Below are 27785 nucleotides of genomic sequence, written 5' to 3' on the forward strand. Positions count from 1 at the left end.
TATTTTTTTTTCTTTTTTTTCTTTTTTGGCCGCACTGTGTGACTTGTGGGATCCTAGTTCCAGCCCAGGGATTGAACCCAGGCCCTCGGTAGTGAAAGGCAGAGTCCTAACCACTGGACCACCAGGGAATTCCCTATCCACTTATAATTTTTCACATAACATGAAACTGGCATTTTAACCATGCTGGTGTACAGTTCAGTGGTACTGAGTACACTCACAATGCTGTGCCACCATCACCACTATCTATACACAAACTTCTTCATCACCCTTGACAGAAACTTTGTAACCACTAGGCAATAATTTCCCATCCCCCCTCCCTCCAGCTCCTGGTAACCTCTAATCTACTTTCTATCTCTATGATAACTCTATCTTTCTATCTCTATTCTAGATATTTTGTATGAGTGAAATCATACCATATTTGTCCTTTTGAGTCTGGTTCATTTTACTTAATGTTTTCAGGGTTCATCCATGTTATAGCATGTATCAGAATTTCATCCCTGTTGATGGCTGAATAATGTTCCTGCTGTCTTTATATAAACACATTTTGTTTATCCATTCTTCTGTTGATGGACATTTGGGTTGCTTCTACCTTTTAGCTATTGTGAGTAATGCTGCTATGAATATGGGTATACAAATATGTTTAAATCCCTGCTTTCAATTCCCTTGGCTATATCCCTAAGAGTGGCACTTATAATCCTACAGTCTTTGGACTGTAGGATTTGTAGTTGTGGCTCCCTTTCACATTCCAGATATCCTTTGTATTTTCTTTTTTCTTGATGAGATAAACTCTCTAGGAGTTTATGCATTTTATTAACCTTCTAAAAGAATCAGCTCTGGGTTTTGATGGTTGTATTGTATGTTTGTTTGTTTTTTATGTCATTGATTTCTGCTCTTCTCCTTTATCATTGCTTTTACTTCTTTGGGTTATTCCTTCCTTTTACTTTCTTTATGTTGAATTTGCTTTTCTAAGTTCCTGAGATGGTTGTTTATGTAACAATTTTTAGCATTTCTTCCTTGTAAATACATATGTTTTCCCATTTAAGTACGACTCTTATTGCACCTTATACTAAAGAGTATTACCATTATCATTCAGTTCAAAATGTTTTCTGATTTCCATTGTGATGTCTTCTCTGACCCATGAGTTATTTAGAAGCATGTTGCTCAGCTTCCAAAAATGCAGATATTTTCTAATTATCGTTTTTTATTATTGATTTCTAACTTGATTCCACTATAATCAGATGCTATGCTTGGATTTAAATCCTTTGACTTTTTTAAAGACTTGCTTTATGGCTCAGAGCGACATGGTCAATGTTGGTAACTTCCACATGCACTTAAAAATTCAGAATGTGTTCTGCAGTTATTTGATGTAGTGTTCTATACATTTCAGTTATGACATTTGCCAATCATGGTGTTAAAAGCATCGGTATCCCTATTGGTTTTCTGGTCCTTTTTTTTTTTGCTGTACGCGGGCCTCTCACTGTTGTGGCCTCTCCCGCTGCGGAGCACAGGCTCCGGACGCGAGGCTCAGCGGCCATGGCTCACGGGCCCAGCTGCTCCGCGGCATGTGGGATCTTCCCGGACCGGGGCACAAACCCACGTCCCCTGCATCGGCAGGCGGACTCTCAACCACTGCGCCACCAGGGAAGCCCTCTGGTCCTTTTAATACTAAAAGATGTGACAAAATTCCTAGTAGTATTATGGATTTGCCTATTTCTCCTTTTAGTTCTATCAATTTTGAGGCTAGAACATTAGATGCACACAAATTTATAATTATTATGTTTTCCTAGTGACTTGTTTTACTATTATTGATTTTTTATTATTCAATTTCCTCCTTCCTATTATCTGGGTAGTTATACTTCTATTATTTGGGGAGTAGTTACATGAGAAATTATAACATGCATCCATGGCTTATCAAAGTCTAATATTAAGCGTTACTTTAATCTTAAATAATGCAAACCCTTAGAATTCTTCAACTTCATTTACCTCATCCCAACTTTTACTATGGTTGTGTATTTTCTCTTTATATATTTTAAAACTATAAAGTGCTAATAATGCTTAAATGGTCTTAAAGTGGTCTTAAATAATGCTTAAAGTGCTAAGAATGCTTAAATGGTGTGTAATCTATATATCTATATATATCAATCCAGGTACTTACCATTTTAATTGCTCTCCATTTTTTCCTATGTCTCTAGCTTCTGTGGTCATTTCCTTCTTCCTGAGGAACACCTTTTAGTATTTCCTTTAGTACAAGGTCTGCCGGTGACAAATACTCTCAGGTTCTGGTTGTCAAAGTTGCTTTTATAACATCTTCATTCTTAAAGGATATCTTCATTAAGGACAGAATTCTAGGTTGGCAGATACATTCTTTTCAGCACTTTGGAGATTTAATTCCACTGTCTTCTGGTTTATATTTTTCTGTTGAGAAGATGACTGTCAGTCTTATTGCTGTTCCTTTGAAAGTAACCTCTTTCCCCCTCCTTCTGGTGACTTTTAAGATTTTCTCCATATTTTGTTTTCATCCATTTTGTTATTTCTATGTGTGTTTTTATTTATCCTGCTTAGGACTTGTAGTGATTCTTGAATACGTGGCTGCCTTTAAAAAGGGGCTCGATTCTGGCTCAGCATTTCCATCACCCTGCCTCTGCCAGGTTCTTTTTTTTTTTCCCCCTACTATTTATTTATTTATTTTAAAAACGTATTTATTTATTTATTTTTGGCTGCATTGTGTCTTCGCTGCTGCACGCGGGCTTTCTCTAGTTGTGGCTACTCTTCGTTGAGGTGCACAGGCTTCTCACTGTGGTGGCTTCTCTTGTTGCGGAGCATGGGCTCTAGGCCCGTGGGCTTCAGTAGTTGTGGCACGCGGGTTCAGTAGTTGTGGCTCGTGGGCTCTAGAGTGCAGGCTCCGTACTTGTGGCACATGGGCTTAGTTGTTTCGTGGCATGTGGGATCTTCCCGGACCAGGGACTCGAACTCGTGTCCCCTGCATTGGCAGGTGTTTTCTTAACCACTGCGCCACCAGGGAAGTCCTCTACTATTTATTTATTTATCTGGCTGCGCCAGGTCTTAGTTGAGGCACATGGGATCTAGTTCCCTGACCAGGGGTGGAACCCGGACCCCCTGCATTGGGAGTGCGGAGTCTTAGCCATTGGACCGCCAGTGAAGTCCCTTTGCCCAGGTTCTGATGAAGCTCCCTTGGCCACTACAGCAGCTGCTTGGCTGTTTCCTCCCTGCCTCCAGCATTCCCCTCTCTCTCACTGTTCCAGGCATGCAGTGGCTGTGCAGCACATGGCAGCAAATAAGTGGACGTTTGCTCGAGCCCTGATAGAAGTGACAGAGCTGAGCAGCACATCCTTTCTGCACCTGCCAACCACACCCTTCTCCAACTTCGGGGTCTAGTTCAGAACTCTGTGGAGCCTTCCGAATCCTCCCCCCTCCAAACACCTGCTTACTATCCATCATAACTGCACAAAGCAGGCATGTTTTGAGGATGTTTAGCTCTTTGATTTGCCAACTGTGAGACGGTGCGCATGCAAAGGTTATCAGAATGAAATGTGAGTAGAAGCAATAGCCCAAACTTAGACATAAAGTGATCCAAGAATATCCAAGGGAGCTTGCTCACAATCTCCTTACAAGTAAGCTAAGAAATACAAACTATTGGTCTTCTACTCATTTTGTGTTTTGTTAGAATTAACAGAAAACGGACCAGTTAAAAAATACTCAAATTTAGATATGAGTTAGATTTGGAGCTGCCAAATTTGACTTGGGGGAAAATAAACACAGAGGAGGTAAGAGTCACAAAAGCAAGCCCACGAGGGCAAAAGGTACAACTCACAAGGGCAAAAGCGCATGGAAAACAATGATCTCAATGAAAATATTTTTACGTGAAAATGAAAATAGAAAAACGATTGAATTGCATTGTATAGAAAGCTGACCAAGGAATTAAACTGGCTAAATAGAGTAACAGTTCACTCCAGGGGAAAGCTTCACTGATGAAAATCCTTCAGCGTGGCGTGATTCTTATTAAAAATTCAGCTCTGGGCTGCCACCTGGGCTTTACGACGGAGCGGATTCAGTCAAACTCAAATAACCTGTTGTAAACAGCGCCGTATGGAACCTCCAGCAAGCTCCAACAGGAGACTCACCGTGCAGACTCCAGGGTGTTGGAACAGAACCATGACTCCTTTTACAGGTAACTCTTCTTCTGTGGAGGAATAGCTCCAGCTACCTAATCAGGGGCATCAAGTGACCATGTGGCCTGAGCTGCCCATCACAACCCACCCAGCCAATCTGAGGAGTAATTAACACAGCCCAGAAATAGACGTGACTGTCTCTCAGACCTGGGAACAATGACTGTTTGCAGTGTCTTGTGTTGCGGGGAGGATACGATCATCTTTGTGTAAAGAGTAGCTGCGTCTTGGGACTTCCCTGGCGGTCCAGTGGTTACGACTCTCCGCTTCCGCTGCAGGGGGGCGCGGGTTCGAGCCCTGGTCGGGGAACTAAGGTCCCACGTGCCTCGCGGCGCAGCCGAAAAATTAAAAAAAAAGAAGGAAAGAAAAGTAGTTGCGTCTTGTTACACGGAAGCACAAAGCTGTTCTTACGAAGTTCAAATATGCACAGAAGCGTGCTTATGGGTGCGGAGCAGCCCCAAAGTGGCAGAGCTGCTGTTAACTCTCAGCCCCAACCCACCCCGACTGCCCTGTGCTGCTGGGGCCGGGAAGCTGCTGAAGGAATCCTGAGAGGGAGACAGCAAGGCTGGAGGGGAAAAAGGAGACGTGGCCCTTCCTGTTAGAGAAACCACAGCGACGCAGCTTTGCTCCGGCGGCAACAGCTGGTCCCAGCAGTGCGGTTCCTTTGCGGTTTTCCGCGCTCCCAGCAGCAGCCTCACTGAGCCCTGAGATGGCAGCATCCCTCTACAGGCCCCTCCTCCCAGCCTCGACCGTTTAATGCCAACCTCTGCCCTTTGCTCCCCAGTCCCGGGAGCGATAACTGTGTCCTGCGACCACTACAGCTGTGACACCCGAGTCCCCTGGGCCCTCTCCTTTCTCCACCACCTGTCGACGACGGCTGTGGTCTCCCGTCGGAGCTGTTACAGCCACACACCTTGCTCAGTACCTTTCTGTGTACACACCACCTCCCCAACTGTAAGCGCCCCATAGGAGGGACGACCTAACGCCTTTTGAGGATCCCACACCCCGCCTGATGCCTTAGGGATCAATACTTGACGTGCTGGTGACTCGATTCTCACCTCACGTTTCTTACCCCTCCTCTTCCTTGCAGAGAAAATGGGCACCCCGTCCCTTATTCTCTTCCAGGAAGACTTTTTTCCCTTGAAAACCACCTCATGCCCGCCCCCTGTCTCTTTCCGGCTCTCTGGTGGGAAGCCCATCTGTCCCCACCTTCTGTTTCTGGGCGCTCTCTGGGTCCTTTCAGATGCAGTCAAATGAAAGCCAGGAGGAAGAAGGCCCAACACCCCCTCAGGCAGTTTTAGCAGCAGGAGAAATCAGGGCTTTGTAAGAAGCCCTGCTAGAAAAAGGTGCAGTGAAATTCATCCCCTGAGGACAGCATGACAATCACCAATAGTGAGTGACAGCAGGAACCCAGGAGCTCGCAGTATCGGAAAACATACACCAAAGGTTTCAAGATTCAGAAGTCTGTTTCATGTCTTTATTGACCAGAGAGAAAAAAAAAGGGGTCACAGCATTTCAGACTTTATTCAAACACACAAATGGTAACAAAGGGCACCCACAAGTGACAGGCATGGTCCCTAAGGCCTGGCTCAAAGGCCATGCTGGAGGGTGTGGGTGACTTCTCAGCCCTACTCCCTCAGCATCTCTGTCCCTTCCTCCTCTGCACCTCACGGACACCCCTGAGATCAGTTAAAATTGTGCAGAAACTAAGTTACTCTAGAGGAGGTTGGGCCCTGCCTCACTGCCAAAAAAGAGCAGGTTCTGAGGAGAAGATGGAAGCGGGCTTCGGGGTCATCACTCAGGAGACGCCAGGCTGCTCCCTGGGTCTGGCCTGCATCACCCACGGCCTCGGACCTGGGCAGGGAAGGAAGCAGGGAGACACTCCCCACGTGGCAGCCCTGGGCAGCTGGAGAGCGTGGGTCACTGGTCATGTGATACCCCCCAGCCCATGGCCAGACCTCTGCCTGAAGTTACTCCCCCGGAGGGAGAAGGCTTTCAAGAAAAAAACACCAACTAGGTTCATAAAGGGCTTGGGTAAAACACTTTTCCAGAAACCTTAAGAAACGAATCACTCTCAGATTCCTGGAGCGTTGGAACAACTGAAATTGTCATGGGGTTGCCGGGAGGAGGGAAGCTTGGTGAAAGGCAGCCCTCTAGTTCCTCAGATCACTTAGCAAGGGGCTCAGCAGTCTTTTCGCAGGCTCCACGGTGGACCTCTGAGAAGCATGATGAAAGAAACAGTGCATCCTGAGGTGCTGGCCCGCGCCTCCTCGCTCCTCCTTGCTGGCTTGGGACCAGAGGCTGACCATCAGGTGAGCCCCAGAAAGCAAACCTGATTGGCCGCGAGGCCCCACATGCAGCTGCTTCCCCTCCTTTCAGTCCGACGGTTCTTATTCAGATCGGCCAAAGAGCACCTCGCCCATCGCTCTGTGCTACTCAGGGCAGCTTTTCCTTGACTCACTCAAAATCTTTTTTTCCCCTGAAAGATGACAGGATGGACATCTGTCACCTTTCTGAAGGGGTGACTGTTTTTATTGTAGGTAGAAGTTCCTCTAACGTTTTACAACTGTAAAAATCCTGGGCTCGGGCCAGACTTCCGAGGTGCCGACGTGCACGTTCACGTTGGTGCGCAGACATGGCGTGTCAGCAGACGCCCTGGATACACACTCCTACCCTACTCTACACAGACACATGAGGGCAATGTGCGAATCCTGGAGAAGGGTCAGGCCACCTGGGCAGGGGCAGGTCACAGGCTCGGAAGACATTTGGCTTAGTCGATAGTCATTTCCAAAACACCATGACCCCAGACCCACGCAGTAAGCAGCTGAGCTGTGGAGCAGAGAGAACCTCAGCTTTGAAGGCGCCCAGGAGCCATGGGCTTGAGGGGCTCTTATGGATGGAGCATTCCCCACGGGCACCTCCCCCTCCTCCAGACCATCTGCCACCCTAAGAAAGTCACCCGGGGCAAAGTCAGGATTCTCTGGTCCCTTTGCGTTCCACGACTGCTCATCGAGACTCAAAAGCTTAGAGAATCCAGTTACCAGCTCCGAGGGCACAGCCCAAAGGAGGGCTTTCCTCCTCTGGGTCCAACAGCGTTTGATCCTCGACGCCTTGGCACTCCACAGAAAGAAGTGGTGGTGAGGGCTAGGTCAGAGACGGGGGAGTCCTCAGACTGCCCAGCAAACCCACACACACTATGGGGGATGGTGGGGGGTGGGGCTCACTGACGCCGCCCAGGTCAGAAACCAAGAAGAGACACAAATATCGCACTTTTGGTCAAGGCATTTCCAAGAGACGATCACAAAAATGATACCACTTTTGGATACGACAATATAACACATTTGGCAACTTTCAAAGAAAACAGCCGGCCCCACCCCAAACCATCGAGGGTCCAAAGTCCCTTTACCCTCAGCCCCAGTTTAAAAAGTCAGGGAAGGAAGATGGGCCAATGCAGGGCAAGAAAAGGCTGCAGAAGCAGTTACATCAACTACCTAAAGCGCCTGTCTGTCTGTCTGATTCGGCGCAGGTGCCGCCTGCCTCAAACCTCTTCTTGGGGAGAAAGCAAGCTATCTGGGGGGTCCAGGCTGCTGGAGACAAATGACGCAAAGCTGAACATGGTAGCAGCTGGGTGCCCCGAATCCAGAGCTGCAATCCCCAGTCTCCAACCACCACCAAGGACACCCTATCCTCCCCCTCCTCCAAGAGGCTTTGTTCATAGGAATGTGGGGTACTCTGGCAACTCTATCCAAACCTCAGTTCAACAACCTGAAGCTAGAACCCTTTGCATCTGCTGCATTATTTGGGGGGGCATGGGCCGGGAAAGATGGTGTTACAAAGCGGCTGCTAATGTCCGACGTGGCCCACTCAGGTGGAAACATGGCACGGCGCAGGGAAAAACCTCTTCCTTTGCTCCAGCTTCCTTGAAGCACAGCATATGTGCAAAGACCTAGGCCTTCCTCTTCCCCTCCCCCTAGCCCTAGATCAGCTCCAGCTGAGAACCCGGCCCAGCTGCTCTCATAAAGATTTGTTGTAACATTGGCTAAGAAAACAGAAGCAGGTACTGAAAAGGTATTCTGCAGCCGGAAGCGGCCTCTGTCTTCCGGTTCCTGTGGGTGGGGCTGGGGTTCCTTTGGTTTTGACCAGAACACTTCTCCACCGGGGGGCCAGGCTCAGCTTTGCTTTGCAGTAGCTCGGTTACTGTACAGGAGCAAGATTTAACTTCACAGAGGTGCTCTGCTGGGTTGCTCTCTCGTCGGTTAGGACTCCGGACTTTACATCCGAGATCCTCTCTCCTGAAGAATCTGGAAGGGGAAGGTGGGGAAGAGGGCTGAGGCTTGGAGGCTGGATGCAGACTGCTTTTGGGCGGTGGTTGCTTACCGGACCGCCAAGGGAAGAGAAAGAGCCCCGGAGCCGCTTTCCACTGGACCCCACGGAGCAGCACGACAATCGCTGTTACCCCAGGAAGCCAGGCAACCGCCCCTGAAGCACTGCAGTTGTAAAAGACTTTTGCTGAACACGGCCACGCCTAAGTTTACGTGTTGCTGGACCACTTCCCCTGTGAGAAAGGACACGGTCCGGGCTCACCACATACTGATGATTTAGAAGCATGTATGTGTGTCTGCGTACGAGGGGGCACAGTGGAGGAAAAAAGGTAACAGTGTGCAACCATTTTCCAGTAACTTCAGGGCGTCAGGGGGCGGGGGAATCACAAAGGTAACCAAACTCCTTTTCTCTTGAGATGGCAGAGAAAGAGAGAGAGAGAGAACAGTTTCAAAATATGAAGGTGAAATACTTTCCAATTTTGAGTTTCAGAATTCTCACCTTATAGTAATTAATGGCCATAAGCTTTTTCATTGATTTGACAGAGGCTGGGAAAAGACTACCCTATTTTGGTTCACATGTCCTAACTAAAAGCCTCTGTCACTGCTCCAAAAGTCCTGATTTAATTTACAACAGTCAGGGGCTCCCCTGGTGGCGCAGTGGATAAGAATCCGCCTGCCAATGCAGGGGACACAGGTTCATTCCCTGGTCTGGGAAGATCCCACATGCCACAGAGCAACTAAGCCCGTGCAACTAAGCCCGTGCGCTACAACTACTAAGCCTGCGCTCTAGGGCCCACGAGCCACAACTACTGAAGCCCGTGCGTCTAGAGCCCGTGCTCTGCAACAAGAGAAGCCACGACAGTGAGAAGCCCGCACACTGCAACGAAGAGTAGCCCCCGCTCGCCGCGACTAGAGAAAGCCTGCGTACAGCAACAAAGACCCAACACAGCCAAGAAAGAAAAATAAATTACAACAGTCAAAAGGCCAAAATGAAGGGGAAATGCAAAGCTGGCTTGAGAAGGAAAGGGAAGAACCTGTGAGCAACAGTTCAGGCAAGGCCTGCGCAGGGGCTGAGAGCAAAGGGTCAGAGACGAAAGTCGGGTGAAGGAACTTACCTTTGCCTTCTCGCTCGGCTCAATGACAATGCCATTGGTAGAATTATTTAATTCTCTGGAGACAACACAGAGGAATTCTGCCTGATCCTCATTTCCATAGTTATAGGAAGATCCGATGCTGATTAGCTGATAAAACAAGAATATGGTGAACATACAAATAGTGATCTTAAAATATTTAACTGGCACACAAATCAAACCCTCCTCCTCACTGAACTTTTGTTGTTTTGCTGCTCAAAGGATGAAGAATTCTCTGGGTCTATCAAGGCCCCAGGGGATAACTGGATCCCAGCTGTGCACCAGGCTTCCCCAAAGAAAAGTGTGAGTTCTGCCACTGTCCCCTCACCCAAGCACTTGAAACAGTGCCAAAGGCAGCAGCCAGGATTGATACGGTCACATTATTCCTTCTAGCAAACATTGAGGGGAAATAGAATGCTTCTGTGAATGAAAACGGACACTTGCTTCAGCCAAAACACCTACACAGAGCTGGCTCATCTTTAAGCAGAAGCCCTAGACAGGAGACCAGAGCTCGGGAGGCTCTGGAAAGCACCACGCGAGAGTCACTGAAGAGCTGCTCAAGCCAAATGCTGCTGCAACTTCTAACCTTTTTGGTGAATTGAACTCAGGCTCTAGTCTAAAGAGGAAATACGGATGCAGAGAGGGAGAAGCTGAGCCCGAGGGTGTGGTCATCCTGGCAAGTCTGCAAGGCCTCAAGTCGGGAGACCATGGCTGACTTGCTGTATGACCGGGCTGCGGACACCTCAGCCTTCCTGGGCCTTAACTTCCTCCTCCATGTAATGGAGTCAAAGGGAGCAGACTTGGTCCTCCCACAGCACATCAATAAGATGAGAAAAACAGCAGGATAAATTATTCATTAGTTTCACAAAGAATAGTTTTAAAAAGTTGTTATAGGGACTTCCCTGGTGGCACAGTGGTTAAGGATCCACCTTCCAAGGCAGGGGACACAGGTTCAATCCCTGGTCCGGGAAGATCCCACGTGCCGCGGAGCAACTAAGCCCGTGCGCCACAACTACTGAGCCTGAGCTCTAGAGCTTGCGAGCCACAACAAAGAGTAGCCCCCGCTCGCCGAAACTGAAGAAAGCCCGAGTGCAGCAATGAAGATCCAATGCAGCCAAAAATAAATAAATAATTTTTTATTAAAAAAAAAAAGTTGTTATAATATCCTTTGTCTTTGAAACTTTATACCAGGGAAAAACTACTTCTGGAGTGGAAGTATGGTGACATTTTGAAGAACACCTGAACAAGAACTAGGCTGCCACATACAGGTAGCACTGATTCTGCAGTGGAGCTGAGTGTGAGGAATCATCCAGTATTGGTTCTGAAGACAGAGACACCTGTGTGTTTGATCTATAACATAATACTGTTAACACATAGAGTAACTGTTATTTAAGAAGGTAAGCTTATGGTGACAGTTCAGCTGACCTCTTAAATCTACCTAAAAACAGGCATGATTCATTGAATTTATAACACAGTCATTCTGTTCATGCTCAGCCTCCCTTGAAGACAACAGATGAACAATTCTGCCATCTAGTGGAAGAAAGCAGTAAAATCCTGGCTCTCAGACACTGTTTTGAGGCCTCAGTCAGGTCACAGGCACAAAGCTAAAGAAGAGAAACCCAGAGTGAACGGAAAGGACCTCGCCATCCTCCTTGATGTCTGATCCCTTCACATCACAGCTGTTCACCACGCCGTGCATGGTGGATGGCGCACACACTCGGAAGGATGAAGATCTGACCCTGGGATAAGCAAAGGGAGGGTTGTTGCTAAACCCTGGTCTTCTTTAGCTACTTATTCTAGAAGGTGTCAACAAAGCACTTTTTTTTTAACATCTTTATTGGAGTGTAATTGCTTTACAATGGTGTGTTGGTTTCTGCTTTGTAAACACAGCACTTTTGAAAGGAATCCCTCTGAGGGAAAAAAGCCCAGAGAGGCACTTTCAAGCCTAAACAAACTGGCTGGCTCTCTCTGGGCAGAACCACGCGGAAACTCTGGATATGAAGCTGGGAGACACAAGCCTACCCTCAGCTCTCCCCAACTCATCACGTCCTACCACGCAAAGAGTCCACGTGGAGCGGCTCTTTCTCCGTTTTGGAACAGGATCACACCTGGCCCCCACCCGACTCCCAGGGTGATTAACTGGCTACAGACGGTGACTGGCTCCGAGACTGAGATACAGGGCTGCTCCCACGAAAGAAACATTACCTGTTCGAATTTCCAACCATCAGACATAGTGGACACCATCTGCGTGAGCTCCTCTTCTTGGCACTGCAGGACTCTGTACACGTGCTTCACGGGGCCCTGTGACAACCACACACAGACTTTGAGGACCGGTTTCAAGGGCACAGCAGTTTGCAGCTGCCTCGGTGAGACTCTCCAAAAAATAAAGACTGGAAAGGAGTTTGCTTGGAATTTTTTTCTTGGCGGCCACCCACTATCCCCTTTGCAAGCAGCACTGTAGTTTTTCAATAAAAACTTACCCAAGAAGAAAATAAGGGGTCCAAGAACATGAATAAAATAAAATAATCCTGAACTCTGGAGGGATGAATCATGTGAGTGACCATATGCTGATAAACTGAAGACTTCATCTATTTCCCAAAGTAGAAAATAAGAGTAAAACTGCTCTGGACAAGAAAGTCACATTTTCTTCTTCAGTCACTATAGCTGACATACACGCTGAAAATGCAGACCATATCTTGGTTTATCCAGAATGATACCTTATATATGGGAATAATACATTAAATAGGGACCCCATAATATACACATGTTCAAGCTATTCTACCCTCTGCTGAAGCTACCTGGAAGTGTTTCAGTGTTACATGGTAACATTCCTGCTATATATATGTGTATAATAAAAAAATATTTGGTCTTTGTTCCTGGTTCCTTGCACAGACCTCCTAAAACCTTTGGAAACTCGAGTGACAGAAGTATCTTTTGGGGACTTCCCTCGTGGTCCAGTGGTAAGACTCCTCGCTCCCAATGTAGGGGGCCCGGGTTCGATCTCTGGTCGGGGAACTAGATCCCACATACATGCCACAACTAAGAGTCCGCATGCCGCAACTAAAAGATCCCTCACGCTGCAACCAAAACAAACAAACAAATAAATAAATAAATGGGGGGAGTGTCTTTTGTATGCTAATGAGCTGGTCACCAGAAAGACTGAGGGAGTTAGAGGATTAGAACTTTCAGCCCCATCCTGTGACCCTGGGGGAAGGGGGAGGGGCTAGAGATTGAGTTCAATTACCAAAGGCCAATGATATAATCAACCTTCCCTACCAAATGGAACGTCCTGAAAAAAGCGATGGGGTTCAGGGAGCTTCCAGGTTGGCAAACACATCCGTGTGTTGCGCAGCTGGGGGCTGGCGCGTGCTGACTACACGGGGACAGAGGCTCCTGTGCTCAGGACCCTTTAGGACTTCACCCCATGAATCTCTCCATCTGGCTGTTCATTTGTATCCTTCATAATAAACTATAGTAAGTAGAGCATTTCCTGAATTCCACGAGTTAGTCTAGTAAATTACTGAACGTGAAGGGGGCATTGTGGGAGCCCCCGAATTTGTCACCAAGCCAGACAGAGTGCAGGCGGCTGGGGACCCAGACTTATGACTGGCATCTGAGACCCGTGGAGTCTGATGCTGACTCTGGGTGGTCAGGGTAGGGACAGGATTGAACTGTTGGTCACCCAGTTGGTGTCAAAGATTCAGAGAAAGGCCATTTGCTGGCCAGACTCAACTCTCTAGAACGTAAGTTAGAACCGAAAGCCAAAAGGCAGAGCAACTCAAATCGATGCCCCACGGCCGCAGCACTAAGGCCCCTGCACTTCACTGACACTTGTGATCTGGCCCATGGGGGACGAGACGCCAGTCACGAGAGAGCCAGGGTGGCTGCAGGGAGGCAAGCTCGCCAGATGGAAGTTCCAGTTCCCAGAAGGACAATTACAGGCGCACAGGAGGACTCGGTATTTAGCAATCTGGGACCATTCAGTGTTGGGTGCAAAGCTGCCCACTCACTACCCATCCCAGAGGGCATAAGGCACAAACAGCAACCCAGGTTCACAACAATGACTCCTGGTCATGGAGAGAGGGGTCAGTTGTGTTCAATCGGATTTTAAGGAAATATGGACTGTTCCCTTAAGAATGATGAAAACTTAACACTTTTTCAAAAGGACAAGCTGGCTTCAGCTACCTAGAAAATTCATTTTAGAACAACTTGGGGAATACTGGAAAAATAAAAGCAGCTACTGATCACCGAGTGCTACAAGCCCCAAGTGTGACACCCTTCTCCTCTAGTCTTCACTGCAGTCCTGGAAGGCAGTTGTTGGCTTCCTTCTACACATGGGACACTGGTGTTCGGAGCACAGTATCTTGCCCAAGCTGTACAGCGATTAAGTGGATTGGAGGTAGAGCTGGGACTTGAGCCCAGATCGGCCTGACAACATTATAATCTTTCTTGTATACTTTGTCCTTCTAAATGAGGTACAGCTACCATTAAACAAGGTGCTAAGGTAAAAAAAATTTTCTTCCATGTAAAATACAGGACAAATCTTCTGACAATTCCAATTACTCTAGTCACGCATTTCGGAAACAACCAGATGTCTTATATTGTAAGATGGAGAGCATCCGAAAGACCTGAGAGTGGCCACAGCTGTCAAAGTCCCAGGTATTTAAGATATCTGTGCTGCCTCTTTTATTCTCTTCCAAAGTAAACCACTGGTGCTCTCAAATGCACCAAGATTAATCACCTAGCAAAAAATACTACCAAGGACGGCAGAGTAACAGAATGGTGGCAGCCAGTAAAAGAGGTGTGAGGTCACTGAGAAAGGGCAGAGTAGGTCCCCCACATCTTGGGCTTCGCCCTATCGTCTGCCATGTGCGTCTCCTTTCAAAGCAGACAAGTTAAAGGAGATAACGTGTTTGAAGGGACAGCCACGGAAATCCACACTCAGCCTTAGAGCCACTTGGGACAAATGCAAAAGGGGACGTCATTGAACAACATCAAATCCATTGCCCAGAGTTCCACTAAATAAAGAGGACAGATGGAAAGATCAATTAACATCAAAAGGGTCTTGACATTCCTAGAATAAAAAAGCTTCCAACTGGGTATAAATCCACAAGCCTCAGAATCTAGAGAACTAATTAACTGCCGTCATCAAATAGAAATCTAACGATGCTCTCAAGGAATTTGCTAATGGCAAAGAACTGAGTGTTCAGGGGCCATGATTCGAATGGTTTCAAATGACATACTCTATGGTACCATCAATATTTATATTAAGCAATCAAAGGGGTTTTTTGGAATGTGGAAAACTGAGGATGAGGCAATATTCTCAGAACGTCTGATCTATTAAGTGTCTATAATAGTGAAAGATGCCATGTAAATATACTATGAGATGGCAGAAAGACTGGTGACACTAGATCATATTTCATATGGTAATCTGCAAACCAAATACAAGTTCATCTTTGAACATTAAAAAGAAGCCTTTCAGCCATTGGGCAGATGTAAGAGAACTAAATGAATAAGCCTTTCCACATTTGCAAAGTGCTAGAGATAAAATGTATAAGAGAGTTCATTTTTTAGCATAGGTGTCCGTTATTCATCCAGATAATTCCATTTAGAGCCAGAAAAATTTTGATATCTGAAGTCTTACACAGAAAGAGCAAGGAACTATTTTTTACTTTTGAAAAGGAACATACTGCCTTCTTATTTCAAGGAAAATTCTATATTGCAATAGATTAGATCTCAAGGAAGCGACCACCACCGGTATCTGATGGGATAAGAGGCAAGTCATGCTGGAGTCCAACTCTGCCCCGTTACTGCAGCTAAACTCTCTTAAAATAGAGCCTAAATACACGAAAGGGAGTGTCTGTGTTTCTTGCTAGACTTTAAGCTTCTTGAAGGCGTGGACCTTCTCCTATCAGTTGGGGTCCCCAGGGCCTAACAGAAGCTATTGTGGCCACTTACTTAGGACACATGATGGGTGACGAGACATGAAATGAGGTAAGAGTGCCTCACTGCCTTCCGTTCTGTTCTCAAACTATGTGGCAAATTCTGTTTGATTTTTGTTACCATATCTACTAGGTTAGCATAAAAATCCAGACTTCATCATAAAAAGAGAAGCTTGACATTATTTTCTTTGAAGCATGATTCGCAAACCACTTGCAAAGTCTATGCCATGACTGGTTTCAAGAGGCTGTCAGGAGCTCGATGTGACATGGCCACAGGCTGAAGGCTGGTCCTAATAAACAGAAGCCAACAGGCGGAAGCAAGGCCTTGTTTGGCCTCCACGTGGACATGAAGGGAGACAGATACTCCGCCGGAAAGAACAGGCTTTGAACCTCAAGTGCAGTGGCTCCTCTCACTGCCAAATGGAGAGCGGCCACGACCTCCCGCTCTGCTAAGGGGACACGGGGCTGTTTCGTCTACTTTGTGATTTCTTCTCCTCTGTTTCCTTGTTCTGAACAAGGCTGGCAGAGTACACGCTGTCTGTCTGGCAGACGGGCGGTGTTCCGCACAGAGACCTCCGGCTCTACGGGGAAAGGCAGGGCTCTGGCCATCATCCAGAGATCACATCATCCATTTCAAGTCACACCCAGACACATGGACAAAGAGAGCCACTTGGGATAGCTTCCCCTTAAGAGCTCAAAACCCATTACCTGTGAAGTTCTGTTCTCGTTGTCCCGTATCCTTTCCTTAACAAGTCGCACGAGAGACGCAATGTTATAAAACTCCGCTTCCTCCAGCACACCTAGAAGGACCAAAACTGTAGTTAGATGTGTGTCAAGTCCCCAGAAAACGGCAGGAAGAGGCTGGAGTTCATGAGCTTGCTAAGAACTCTATCTTTCAAATGCAAGTCTAGTCTAACTCCTTCAGCCTGGGAAATGTTTCTTTGCTGTTTGGTGTGCACCGTGACCTCTTCCCCAATGGCAGTGAGTCAACAGTGCTCTGTTTACTCCGTTTCACCCCTGCAGTTTCCCACCTGGCACCTTCCCCTGCTCTCCCTGCACCTGCCCGTGAGCTGCAGGACACCTTTACCATATGTCACTTAGTTCCTGGAACTAGTCCCACTGGACAACTCTTGAGCTTGCAATTTCTGCCCAGTTTGTCCTAAAAATGACCAAAGGTCTGTGTGTTTGTGTGTGTGTGTGTGTGTGTGTGTAAATTTATGTGGACCAAATTTAACAAGATGCTTATTATTTGAACAATATAAGAGGCAGTCATTGAAAGAATCCCATGCATAGGACTTCCCTGGCGGTCCAGTGGTTAGGACTCGCAGCTTTCACTGCCAAGGCCCTGGGTTCAATCCAAAAGAAAAGAATCCCATGCTAAACAAAATCAAAGGCCTGGGCTTCCCTGGTGGCGCAGTGGTTGAGAATCTGCCTGCCGATGCAGGGTACACGGGTTCGAGACCCGGTCTGGGAGGATCCCACATGCCGCGGAGCAACTAGGCCCGTGAGCCACAACTACTGAGCCTGCGCGTCTGGAGCCTGTGCTCCAGAACAAGAGAGGCCGCGACAGTGAGAGGCCCGCGCACCGCGATGAAGAGTGGCCCCCGCTCGCCACAACTAGAGAGAGCCCTCGCACAGAAACGAAGACCCAGCACAGCCATAAATAAATAAATAAAACAAAAACAAACAAAATATCAAAGGCCTGAGACAGGATAACTAAATGGGATGTGTGATCCTGCACCAGGAATAAAATTTGCTATGAAGACCATTAATGGAACAACTGATAAAATTAGAATATAAGCTATAGTTAAGGTGTTCATCAATATTAAGTTTCCTGAATTTGATAACTGTACTGTGGTTATGTGAGAGAGTGTCCTGTTCTTGAGAAGTACACACTGCAGCATTAAGGGGTGAAGTCTGTAACCTAGTCTCAAATAGTTCTGAAATAAAAACTAGAAGAGGGAGAGGAAAAAGAGCGGGGAGGAGGAAACAGAGAATGTATTGTAATGCAAATATGACCAAAAAATGTTAAAAATTGGTGAATCTGGGTAAACGGAGTTCTTTTCTCTAAACCTGAAATTATTTCAAAATGAATTTTTTTAAGGCATTAGAAAAGATGCTTCAGATTCCTCTTTTCAAGAAACAAGAGTACCCATGAGTTGGTAATTGCTGAAGCTGGATGCTGGGTGGAATTTACTGCACTATTCCCATTACTTTGTATGCGTTTGAAATGTTAAGGAGAAAAAAAAAGGGAGAGTGATTCCTCTTGACTGGTTTTAGCAGCAGTGTTCTGCAGCCACTTCATTAATTAGCACGGCCATTACAGCTTTCTCACGCAGAGCTAAAGCTCCCAGGTCAGGGTGCCCTGGCTCTAGGGGCAGGCCCCAGTCTTCAACGGAATGCCTCAGTGAGACCAAGATAGCCTTTTATTTTTTATTTTTATTTTTTTTAACATCTTTATTGGAGTATAATTGCTTTACAATGGTGTGTTAGTTTCTGCTTTATAACCGTGAATCAGCTATACATATAAATATATCCCCATATCTCCTCCCTCTTGCGTCTCCCTCCCACCCTCCCTATCCCACCCCCAAGACAGCCTTTTAGAAAGATGTCTAGACCCACTTACGGTCCAAATGCTGTACAAACCAAAAAGATGAGTCAAATAACGATGCACCTGACAACGGGCTGGAGAATGAATTAGGTCAGATGCAAAAATTTACAAGGAAGCATGAGACCAGTCTTAAAAGAAATGAGGCCAAGCCTTTATTATTATTTCTTTTACAGCTGCAAGTTCAAACTAAAATTGAAAGTACGAATAGCTAAATGTCAGAGATTTGTTGCTTCAGGCTGTGGACATTCACGGCTAGCAATAAGTAAATGTAAAAAGGGGTCCTGACAATTCTGCAGGTTCAGAAAAAACTCCAAAGCTATCTCCAAAGCTGAGCTACGTAGCTTCCTTCTCCCGAAGGAGGCTGAAGCGAACCGAAAGGGGCTCCTTCAAGACCCTCTCGGACGAGACCAGGTAATTGGAGGCTCCCTATTTATTTTCGTAAAGCTTTCCTACACTATCTACTGCACGTGAGTTTGATGAAAACCTCAAAATTCAAATCTCAGGACTTCCCTGGCGGTCCAGTGGAATGACTTCTCGCTCCCAATTCAGGGGGCACGGGTTCAATCGCTGGTTGGGGAACTAAGATCCCACAGGCCGCACGGCGCGGCCAGAAAAAAATAAAATAAAATCTGTGGGGAAAAAAAATTTCAAATCTGTGAAACAGCTCTAAAGATTTGACCTGAACTTTGAAAACGCCCAATGCAAACATCGTTCTTACCTTCTTCTGCCAACTCCTTCGTAATGATGAGCTTCCCATGGCGGAGGTAGTTCAGGATAGGACCAAAGTAGGTAGGGTCCCTGTCAATCAGATAGGCCCCTGTCTCGTCCTGTCAACCAAACATAAGGGTATCACTGTGGAGCTTTCAGGCTAAGTCAGGGCAGGGTTTCCACCTCTCTGTCACAATACACGAGTGAGAGGGCAAGTTTTGCTAGATATTTATCACAAACTATTGGCAAGAAGCCTAGCTTTGTGTATCTTGTACTTCAAGATCATTTCAGGGAGGGTGTTACAGATGTACAGTCATATTCATCATCTAGGCATTAACTTGAACTTCTAAAATTTTTACTCTGACGCAATTACCAACATTCTTCCTTTGGGATACTTGTTATAAAGAAACCGAGGAAGAAAATGCCATAGTTGCATGATCTAAATTTTTGCTTGAGATGGACATTCTGACTTCTCTATTGTGCCTGAATCACATTCCTAATTCTAAGAAAACCTCTGTTCAGTTGGCAATGCTCCAGAACTCAGGGCCAACAACCGTGGGAGTCTGCATTGGCAGCTGTAACTCACACACTCCAGATCTGTGCCCACAGGAAGCTTGGCACAGCCAGGACTTGGCTCTGAGCAGTTTTAATCCTACTCATCTTTACAGTAAAGGGAACAAGAAGAAACTGGCTTCTACTGCAACAAGGACAATTTGGGGTAGATCAAATAATTCCTTTAGAATAAGCAAGGTTTTGGAAACTCTTTAAAGTTAGGGCAGGACAGGTTTCCTTCAATCTGAGATTTATTACAGGAGAGGCAGGAGATGAATAAATGAAATCAACCAATGTTTACCCAACTCTAGCTCTGTTGCAAGGTAACAGCTAAGTGCTCTATGGGATACAAGGCGCTGTAAGCAATGATCAATGCTTTTAAGTCGGAAACTAAAAGATGAACGTGTAAAGTTAAAAAAACAACTCAGACAACAGCTCAAACTGAAAACGGGTTAGGCGCCTTGTCACCTCTCAACTCTCTGGTTAGCAGCCATGCAACTTGCCCAACAGCACTCTCAGGGTTTCATTTTCCCTGGTCTTAACGGGTCAGCTTAGGTTTGCACTGGCAAATGACAACCTCTTTCCAAGGAACGTATCTGATCTCAAATATCGACCTAAAACAATGACAGTTACCAGACAGGAGCTCAGGGACCAGGACCACAGGAAAGAAGTGTGATATCATGAGAAGCACTTCCTGCAGCTGTCGAAGCCATCATCAGACCCAGGCTTTCACCCAACTTGGCAGAGGGGTCCGAGAGGAAGTCTGAGAAAGCTACAAAGATGCCTTAGCTCACCCTGACCCAGTTCTGGATGCATCTGGCACAGGCGGTGAGGGGCTGACGAGGAGCCAGGGGAAAACTCATGCAGACCTGAGGGGCTGGGATGAGAGGTGCAGAGAGGAATACGGAGAAGGGGTGTGGAATGGGTTCTCGTGGGTGAAGGTGGGCACAGTATGGGGAAGGAGCCGCTGAGAACGAAGGGTGGCGTCAGAGAGAAAGCCCGCGTGCGCCTGAGGATGGGGGAGAATAGCCCCGGGGGTTAGCCTGGCGGGGAAATAGGAGGAGGAAGGGGTCCCGGCCCGAGGTGCCCGCCAGTGAGAAGCGTGTTGCAGGAATCGGGGGACAAGCCTAGGAGGAACGAGAGGGTCTGAAGGCCGGGGGCGCGCCCGAGGGCGGGGCACACCTTGTCTGAGTCCAGCTCCGGGTCCTCCTGGCAGCAGAGGCGGCAGAGAAAAGACTTGGGCTCCCGGCCTAGGGTCTGCCTGGTGGTCACGAAGTAGGTGCCGCCCACGTTCAGCCGGACCCAGCGGGCGGCTCCACCGCCCCCTGCCCGCTCGGGCGGTCCGGGACCCGGCTCCAGCGGCTGCGCGGCGGCGGTGGGCTGGCGGCCGTGCCCGCGGGGCGTGGGGCCAGCGGGGCGAGGGCTGGGGGGCCCGCGACCCGGGCCGCCACCGTCGCCCAGCCCACTCCCGCCACCCCCTCCCAGCCCCGCCATCGCCGGGTCCAGTTGCAGCTCCGCCATCTTGGGCCGCCACCGCCGCCGCCGCTGCCCGCGCGCCGCCGGGCCGGCCCATCTCTTGGCAGGGAGAGCCGGGCCGGCCCATCGGCGGGGGAGGGGCCGGCGGAGAGGGACGGGAGCGCCCCCAACCAGCTCCCGGGGACCCTGGCAGTAGAGGCTAGGCGCCCGCCTTCGGGGACGGGACTTCCGGAACCAGCCCCCATCACCATTGGCTGACCTGAGAAATAGGGCCCGCCCCCTTGGCTTTGGGGCTGGCTGAGGGGAGGATTTCCGGTGACCCACTTCCGTTCTTTGGTGTTGTGGACTGTGGGCCGCTGGGGTCGGTGAAGGTGAGTGAGGTTTGGGGCGTTAGGTCCGACCCCAGGGGGTTCCTCTGCTCTGCCGCCTGCAAACCTCGGCCCGACCCTTGTCGCGCCCCTACCGAGGACGCCGGGCCTTGCGGTTGCCCTGCTGGCAGTGTCCCGGCTGTAGCTGCTGCTCCGCGCTCCCTTCCTTTCCCCTCCCCCGAGCGCGAGGTCGCAGGGGCCAGTCTGTGACCCTGCCGCGTCTGACTTAGGCACTTCCACTAACCTTGTCTCGTCCAGCCCGACCCCAGCCTGGCCGACTTCAGTAGTCCGGTTTGGAGGCTGCGGAAACGTTGCCGGGAGATCGTTTTAGCTTGCTGAGTGACACCCAGCAGGCTGGAGGGCTGTGCCCTTCCCTCCTGAAGGTTTCAGCATTCGAGCGTGTGGACCTTTCAGAGCTTCTCAAGTGCAGGGTTCATTTACCGATTCAGCAAATATTCACTGAGCACCTGCTGTGCAAGATCTGTTGTTCTAGGCGCTGGGGATTCAGCAGTAGATAAGAGACAGCAATCCATTTATGAACCCTATCTTCTGTGCTTGGAAAAGTCTCTGTAAGGGCACTTATTTCTCTGGTGTATTTAAAGAGATGCCCCTCACCTCCACTCCAGGAAACATAAGCTATCCTGAGAGTGAAAGGAAGTGGCAGGTGTTGGATACGTGTCTTGAGATCCTGGGGAAGATTTCTTCCATCTTCCTTGTAATCCAGCCCATAACTTGTAAAGACCTTTGACATTTCAGTCTTTTTCCTAATGTTTGACATTGATCTTATTTAGTTTAAGTTGACTATTTTCCCATATTCTATCCTGGTTTTAAAAAAAATGGCTGTAATCACTTTCCATCTTCTCTCACATTCACACATGTATTGAATACCTTTTTTAAGCATATTGCCAGTATACTCAGGGTTTGTGCTAACACTGCAGGGGATCATCAGACATGAATAGGAAGGTGCAGGTGTATTACTAATCTGACAGGGAGCGGGTAGAGAGCCCCTTAAGTTTGTATAAGATTGTAGAGCAAATTGATGTGCACAATTACATCTGATATTTTTAACAGCCTTCTTAGGTAAGCAGGGCTATTATCCCCATTTTTCAGGTGAGGAAATTTTGGTCGAGAGTCTGCCCTATTTAACTAAGCCTTGTTGAAATGGGGGTATGTGTCAGGTTCTATGCACTGGAGAATCAGTGAATAAAACGCAAACTGAGTGGAAATGCATTTAAATTATTTTATGTAATGCATGACTGTTGCATTACCAGTATTTCCAAAGGTACATGGAGTGCAAACACTAGAGAACTGGGCTTTGATAGGTTAGGAATTGGGGAATAGGGGGAGGACCATCTAGTGGGGAGAGAATATATTTATATGCCAGGTTGCACACCTTGAATTTGAAAAGGTAAATTGTCCTCTTTCTGATTTAGTAATCCTAATTCCTTTAGTTGACAGATATACCCACACATATGATGCTGATCTATTTCTGAAATACCTGAATGTTTCTAAGATGCCCTTCAGACGATCCTCTCCAAGAGTCCTGTTTTGATCTGACCAGTTTTATTTTCTAGGCTCTCCAGATGGCTGGACGGAAACTTGCTCTAAAAGCCATTGACTGGGTAGCTTTTGGGGAGATCATACCCCCCAACCAGAAGGCTGTTGCTAACTCCCTGAAATCCTGGAATGAGATCCTCACCTCCAGGTCAGTACCTTGCTGAGAGGGAGCCTCTTAACCTGTCACTTAATGTGGAAACAAAATGTGCTTTGGAATTGCACATGAATTTTTGATGTTCTTCCGGCAGAAAGTACAAAGAAATCCATGCATTTTCCAAATACAAGTAATTTTTTTGCATTCCTTTGATCTCCCTCCAAGGGAAGAGTGTGATGATAGCCCCAGGCCATAGGAATAAGGAACAGGGAAATTGCTGTGTGAATTTTTTGTTGCTCATGGAACAATCTTAACTTTTGCTTTTCTACGTGATCAGGTTGGCCGCTCTGCCTGAGAAGCCACCTGCCATCGACTGGGCTTACTACAAGGCCAGTGTGGCAAAGGCTGGCTTGGTGGATGACTTTGAGAAGAAGGTGAGACTTCAGGCAACTAAAGTTCTGGTCTTGTAACACGTCCTGCTTGGGGAGCAGGACGGTGGACAGTTACACATGCAGGATGACAGGGGGGAAAGAGGGGTGGAATTAACACCCAGAATCCAAAGGAGGCTCAGGAGAGATAGGTGTGGCCAGAGGTCTTGTGATGATAGATTTAAATGGTAAATAGGTGCAGAGACTTCAGGGTCTCTTCATTCAGCTGGTTTCTTATCCAAGGAAACAGTATGGCAGAGCCTTAACCTGGGAGCCAGAGGGCTCTTGAGTTGGATGTTTCTGGCCAACTCTGAGTTCCTTCTTAGCTCCCCACCTGTCTCCTTTTAGAACAAACGTAACATTATTTTTCTATCCTTTTACTGTTTTCCTCTTTTCTCTGCTGTCTTTTTTAATGTCCCTTGGAGCTGTGATCTCTTGCTCACCTATCCTCTTCTGATGTTAAATTTCAGCATCTGTAGTTTGTTGATTCAACAGTTGCTTATTGAGGGCCCACTCTGTGCCAGGTGCAGTGCTAAGTGCTGGGGCCACAACACTAAGCTGTCTTCTAAGGAGACCATCTCCTCCATCTCCATTATGCAAACATGACTTACGCCAGTCCACTACGGTTTCTTTTAAAAGAGAAATCAGGGGACTTCCCTGGCGGTCCAGTGGTTCGGACTTTGTACTTCCACTGCAGGGGGCACAGATTCAATCCCTGGTCAGGGAAGTAAGATCCTGCATGCCGTGTGGTGCAGCCAAAGAAAATAATAATAATAAATAAATTTTTAAAAAGAAAATCAAAGAGATTTTATATATTTATCATTGGAGAGCATTGTTACACTGTAGTAATTAATGCTGAACCATAGTGTAGTGAAACCCAAAGTAATACATTAGGAAAAAAACAATAATTTTCTAAACCTGTGATCTGGGTAATACAGAGTTGCTACTCAACATCTAATAAAGCTCTTACTTTCTATTGTGAATTATAGAACACTACGTTTCTTTGGCTGTGTTGGGTCTCTGCTGCTGCGCGCGAGCTTCCTCTAGTCGCGGCGAGCGGGGGCTACTCTTCATTGCGGTGCGCAGGCTTCTCATTGCGGTGGCTTCTCTTGTTGCGGAGCAAGGGCTCTAGGCATGCAGGCTTTAGTAGTTGTGGCATGCGAGCTCAGTAGTTGTGGCTCATGGGCTCTAGAGCACAGGCTCAGTAGTTGTGGCGCACGGGCTTAGTTGCTCCATGGCATATGGGATCTTTCTGGACCAGGGATTGAATCCATGTCCCCTGCATTGGCAGGCGGATTCTTAACCACTGTGCCACCAGGGAAATCCTAGAACACTACTTTTTATAAAGCCATATGTTTTTAGGGAAACTTAGGAGTGACATAGAACTGATAAATGTGTAAAGTAAATTTTTCTGGATTTTTGTATATAATCATCTCTAGAACTCTGGACACTGAGGATTCATTATGCTGTGGTCAACGTCAAATACTTTCCAATTCCAAATATCTCAATGAATGAGCCTTGTCTTTTACAAATATATGCCAAGCTGGGCAACATCAGTGGATTTTCTAAAAATAATGTAAACGTCTTCTGTTCAATGTTATTTGAGTGCAATAAAATGCAGAATTCTTAAAAAAAAAAACAGATCAGAATTTCTTTAGAACTGCAGGGTTCTTTGAGGTCATCAAGTCCAACTCTCTTTATCAGGTGAAGAAACTGAAGCTCACTGTAATAAAGAATTGTCCAAGGTCTCCAGTTAGTTAGTGATGGGGCAGAGAAGAACCTTGAGCTTCCCTTGGTAGTCTAATACTCTTTCCACTATGACGCCCTAGATGCATGCTGGTTTCCTCCCTGAACGGAGAATGTGTTTTTATACGCTCTATTACGATTAGCAGCTTTGAGCCCTTTTGGGGGGCTCTTGGTTATATTAACGACAACTCACTGTCACTGTTTTGTAGTTTAATGCCCTGAAGGTTCCTGTGCCGGAGGATAAATATACTGCCCAGGTGGATGCTGAAGAAGAAAAAGATGTAAGTATTGGAGGCTCTTATTTATTCTAAAATTCTCTTAATTCTGTTTCTTCCTAGTAAGGTTAAGGTGGAGTGACTTTAAAGGATCAATAGAAAGGAATGAACTATTAATAAACGCAATAACATGGATGAACCTCAGAATAATTATGTGAGTGAAAGAAACCAGCAGAGGAGGACATACTGTGTGATGACGTTTCTGTAAACAGAATTTCTCCCTTCTCTTAAAAGGTGAAAATTTGTGCTGAGTTTTTGTCTCTCTCTAAGACCAGGATTGAGGAATACAAGAAAGAGGTAAGGATGAGCCTAGGCCTTTGCTTATATTTCCTCTCTTTCACGGCCACACATCTTTCACCTAGTGGGGGTAACCTGCCTTGGTTTCTTTTTTGCATCTCTGCAGCCCTATTTATCTTAACACAGTTCCCGTCTTTTTCTAGCTGGAGAAGATGAAGAACATCATTCCATTTGATCAGATGACCATTGAGGACTTGAATGAAGTCTTCCCAGACACCAAATTAGATAAGAAGAAGTATCCCTACTGGCCTCACCAGCCAATTGAGCAATTATAAACTTGAGTCTGGGAGAAAGCTCTGGCCCTTGAATTATAAACTCTGGACATTAAAAATAATTATATAGTGCTGTGTGTGTCTGCTCCTTTGCGGTTGAGATAGTTAAACTCTGGAGTTACCTCACTGGGAGCGGAGTTTTTGTTAAAATGGAAAGGTGTGCCTATAGGTGTGTGCTGTTGCCTAATGGTGAGGGCCTGTAGGAGCCAGTTGCTGAGCCCCCAGGGCTGCTGAAATCTTAACAAATAACAGTAGGGTCGATGACAGTGTTTTTCACTGGAATATGGTAAAGAGGAATCATTATCTACTGATTGCCTTGAACTTTCTCTTTGCTTTCAAACCATTGATTCCTAGGGAGTGCTTCCTTCTACGTGTCCATGAGTAAGTCACATGCAGATGTAACAGCAGGGCGAGTAGCAGCAGGGATCTACTTTTCTGTGCTTCAGCTCTTCAGTTTAAATGTGGTATGAAAAGAAATTTTGTCACAAAGTTAAAACCTGTTATAGCTTTGTATATGAACGTAGGAAATTATTTTAATTCCATTGTTTCATTAAAAAAGATCCTAGGGCTTCCCTGGTGGCGCAGTGGTTGAGAGTCCGCCTGCCGATGCAGGGGACACGGGTTCGTGCCCCGGTCCGGGAAGATCCCACATGCCGCGGAGCGGCTGGGCCCGTGAGCCATGGCCGCTGAGCCTTCGCGTCCGGAGCCTGTGCTCCGCAACGGGAGAGGCCACAACAGTGAAAGGCCCGTGTACCGCAAAAAAAAAAAAAAGATCCTAGTATTGATTGTAGTTAGCAGGACTCCTGAGCAATGCCAGGAAGTGTAGGTGGTTTAAAGTAAGATGAGGTGGTGGGGGCTTCCCTGGTGGCGCAGTGGTTGGGAGTCTGCCTGCCGATGCAGGGGACACGGGTTCGTGCCCCAGTCCGGGAAGATCCCACATGCCACGGAGCAGCTGGGCCCGTGAGCCATGGCCGCTGAGCCTGCGTGTCCGGAGGCTGTGCTCCGCAACGGGAGAGGCCACGACAGTGAGAGGCCCGCGTACTGCAAAAAAAAAAAAAAAAAAAAGATGAGGTGGTGGGAAAAGTTCTATTGCCCTTGAAGTCAGAGGACCTGGTATGCCTATTGCTTATGCCTGCCCTTGGCCATTTAGTTGCTGGTTCTAGACTAATCGTTTACCATCTCGGGACTTTCCTTTTCTCATTTACAAACATCACGATTGTAATGAGAATTAAATGAGGTAACCTGGGAAGTTTCTTGGTAAGAAAGTGATCTAAGCAAAGGCATCTGGCTTGACATGGCTTGATATGGCTTAAATCCTGTAGGAAAAACCTACCGAGGGGCTTCCTTGGTGGCTAGGTGGTTAGGAATCCGCCTGCCAATGCAGGGGACACGGGTTTGAGCCTTGGTCCCGGAAGATCCCACATGCCGCGGAGCAACAAAGCCCGTGCGCTACAACTACTGAGTCTGCGCTCTAGGGCCCGCGAACCATAACTACTGAGCCCGCACGCCTAGAGCCCGTGCTCCGCAACAAGGGAAGCCACCGCCTGCGCACCGCAACAAAGAGTAGCCCCCGCTCACCATAACTAGAGAAAGCCCAGGCGCAGCAATGAAGACCAAAAAAAAAAAACCTACCAGGGGAAGGGTAATGTGCACAGGCCAATAATTTTGTGACACTTCTGCCAGAGATTCCAGAATTTACTGGAGAAGATCAACAGTTGCTGATAACGCTCAAAAAAGTAATGTAGTCTTAAAGGACATAAGCAGAGGAAGCCTGGGGCACTATCACCTCTAATTTGTAGGGCAGGGGCTAGGCCGAAGGT

At 47.2% G+C, this 27785-nt stretch overlaps 2 protein-coding genes across 7 annotated transcripts; one reads left to right on the plus strand and one right to left on the minus strand.

Moving 5' to 3' along the window:
- Positions 1-5634: 5634 nt before the first annotated feature.
- On the minus strand, positions 5635-21194 carry KCTD2 (potassium channel tetramerization domain containing 2). 5 transcript variants are annotated; one of them, XM_067716421.1, is made up of 7 exons: positions 20925-21194; positions 20635-20805; positions 18911-19019; positions 16290-16381; positions 11845-11940; positions 9625-9750; positions 5635-8488 (listed from the first exon to the last, which is right to left on the minus strand). In XM_067716421.1, exons 1-7 carry the CDS (start codon positions 21177-21179, stop codon positions 8459-8461), a joined length of 879 nt encoding a protein of 292 aa, XP_067572522.1. In that variant the 5' UTR covers positions 21180-21194; the 3' UTR covers positions 5635-8458. The 5 variants fall into 5 exon arrangements, with proteins under 5 accessions (XP_067572522.1, XP_067572518.1, XP_067572519.1 ...); XM_067716417.1 differs by having other exon boundaries at positions 20635-21088; XM_067716418.1 differs by lacking the exon at positions 5635-8488 and adding an exon at positions 8495-8742 and having other exon boundaries at positions 20635-21096.
- Positions 20151-26037, plus strand: ATP5PD (ATP synthase peripheral stalk subunit d). Of its 2 annotated transcripts, none has more exons than XM_067716422.1 (6): positions 20151-20280; positions 22871-23001; positions 23285-23381; positions 25331-25402; positions 25631-25693; positions 25837-26037. In XM_067716422.1, the coding sequence occupies exons 1-6, from the start codon at positions 20263-20265 to the stop codon at positions 25966-25968; spliced, it is 513 nt and encodes a 170-aa protein (XP_067572523.1). In that variant the 5' UTR covers positions 20151-20262; the 3' UTR covers positions 25969-26037. The 2 variants fall into 2 exon arrangements, with proteins under 2 accessions (XP_067572523.1, XP_067572524.1); XM_067716423.1 differs by lacking the exon at positions 20151-20280 and adding an exon at positions 21163-21299.
- Positions 26038-27785: the final 1748 nt, after the last annotated feature.

The sequence above is a fragment of the Pseudorca crassidens genome, chromosome 19 (assembly GCF_039906515.1).
Source record: "Pseudorca crassidens isolate mPseCra1 chromosome 19, mPseCra1.hap1, whole genome shotgun sequence".
NCBI classification, from domain to species: Eukaryota; Metazoa; Chordata; class Mammalia; order Artiodactyla; family Delphinidae; genus Pseudorca; species Pseudorca crassidens.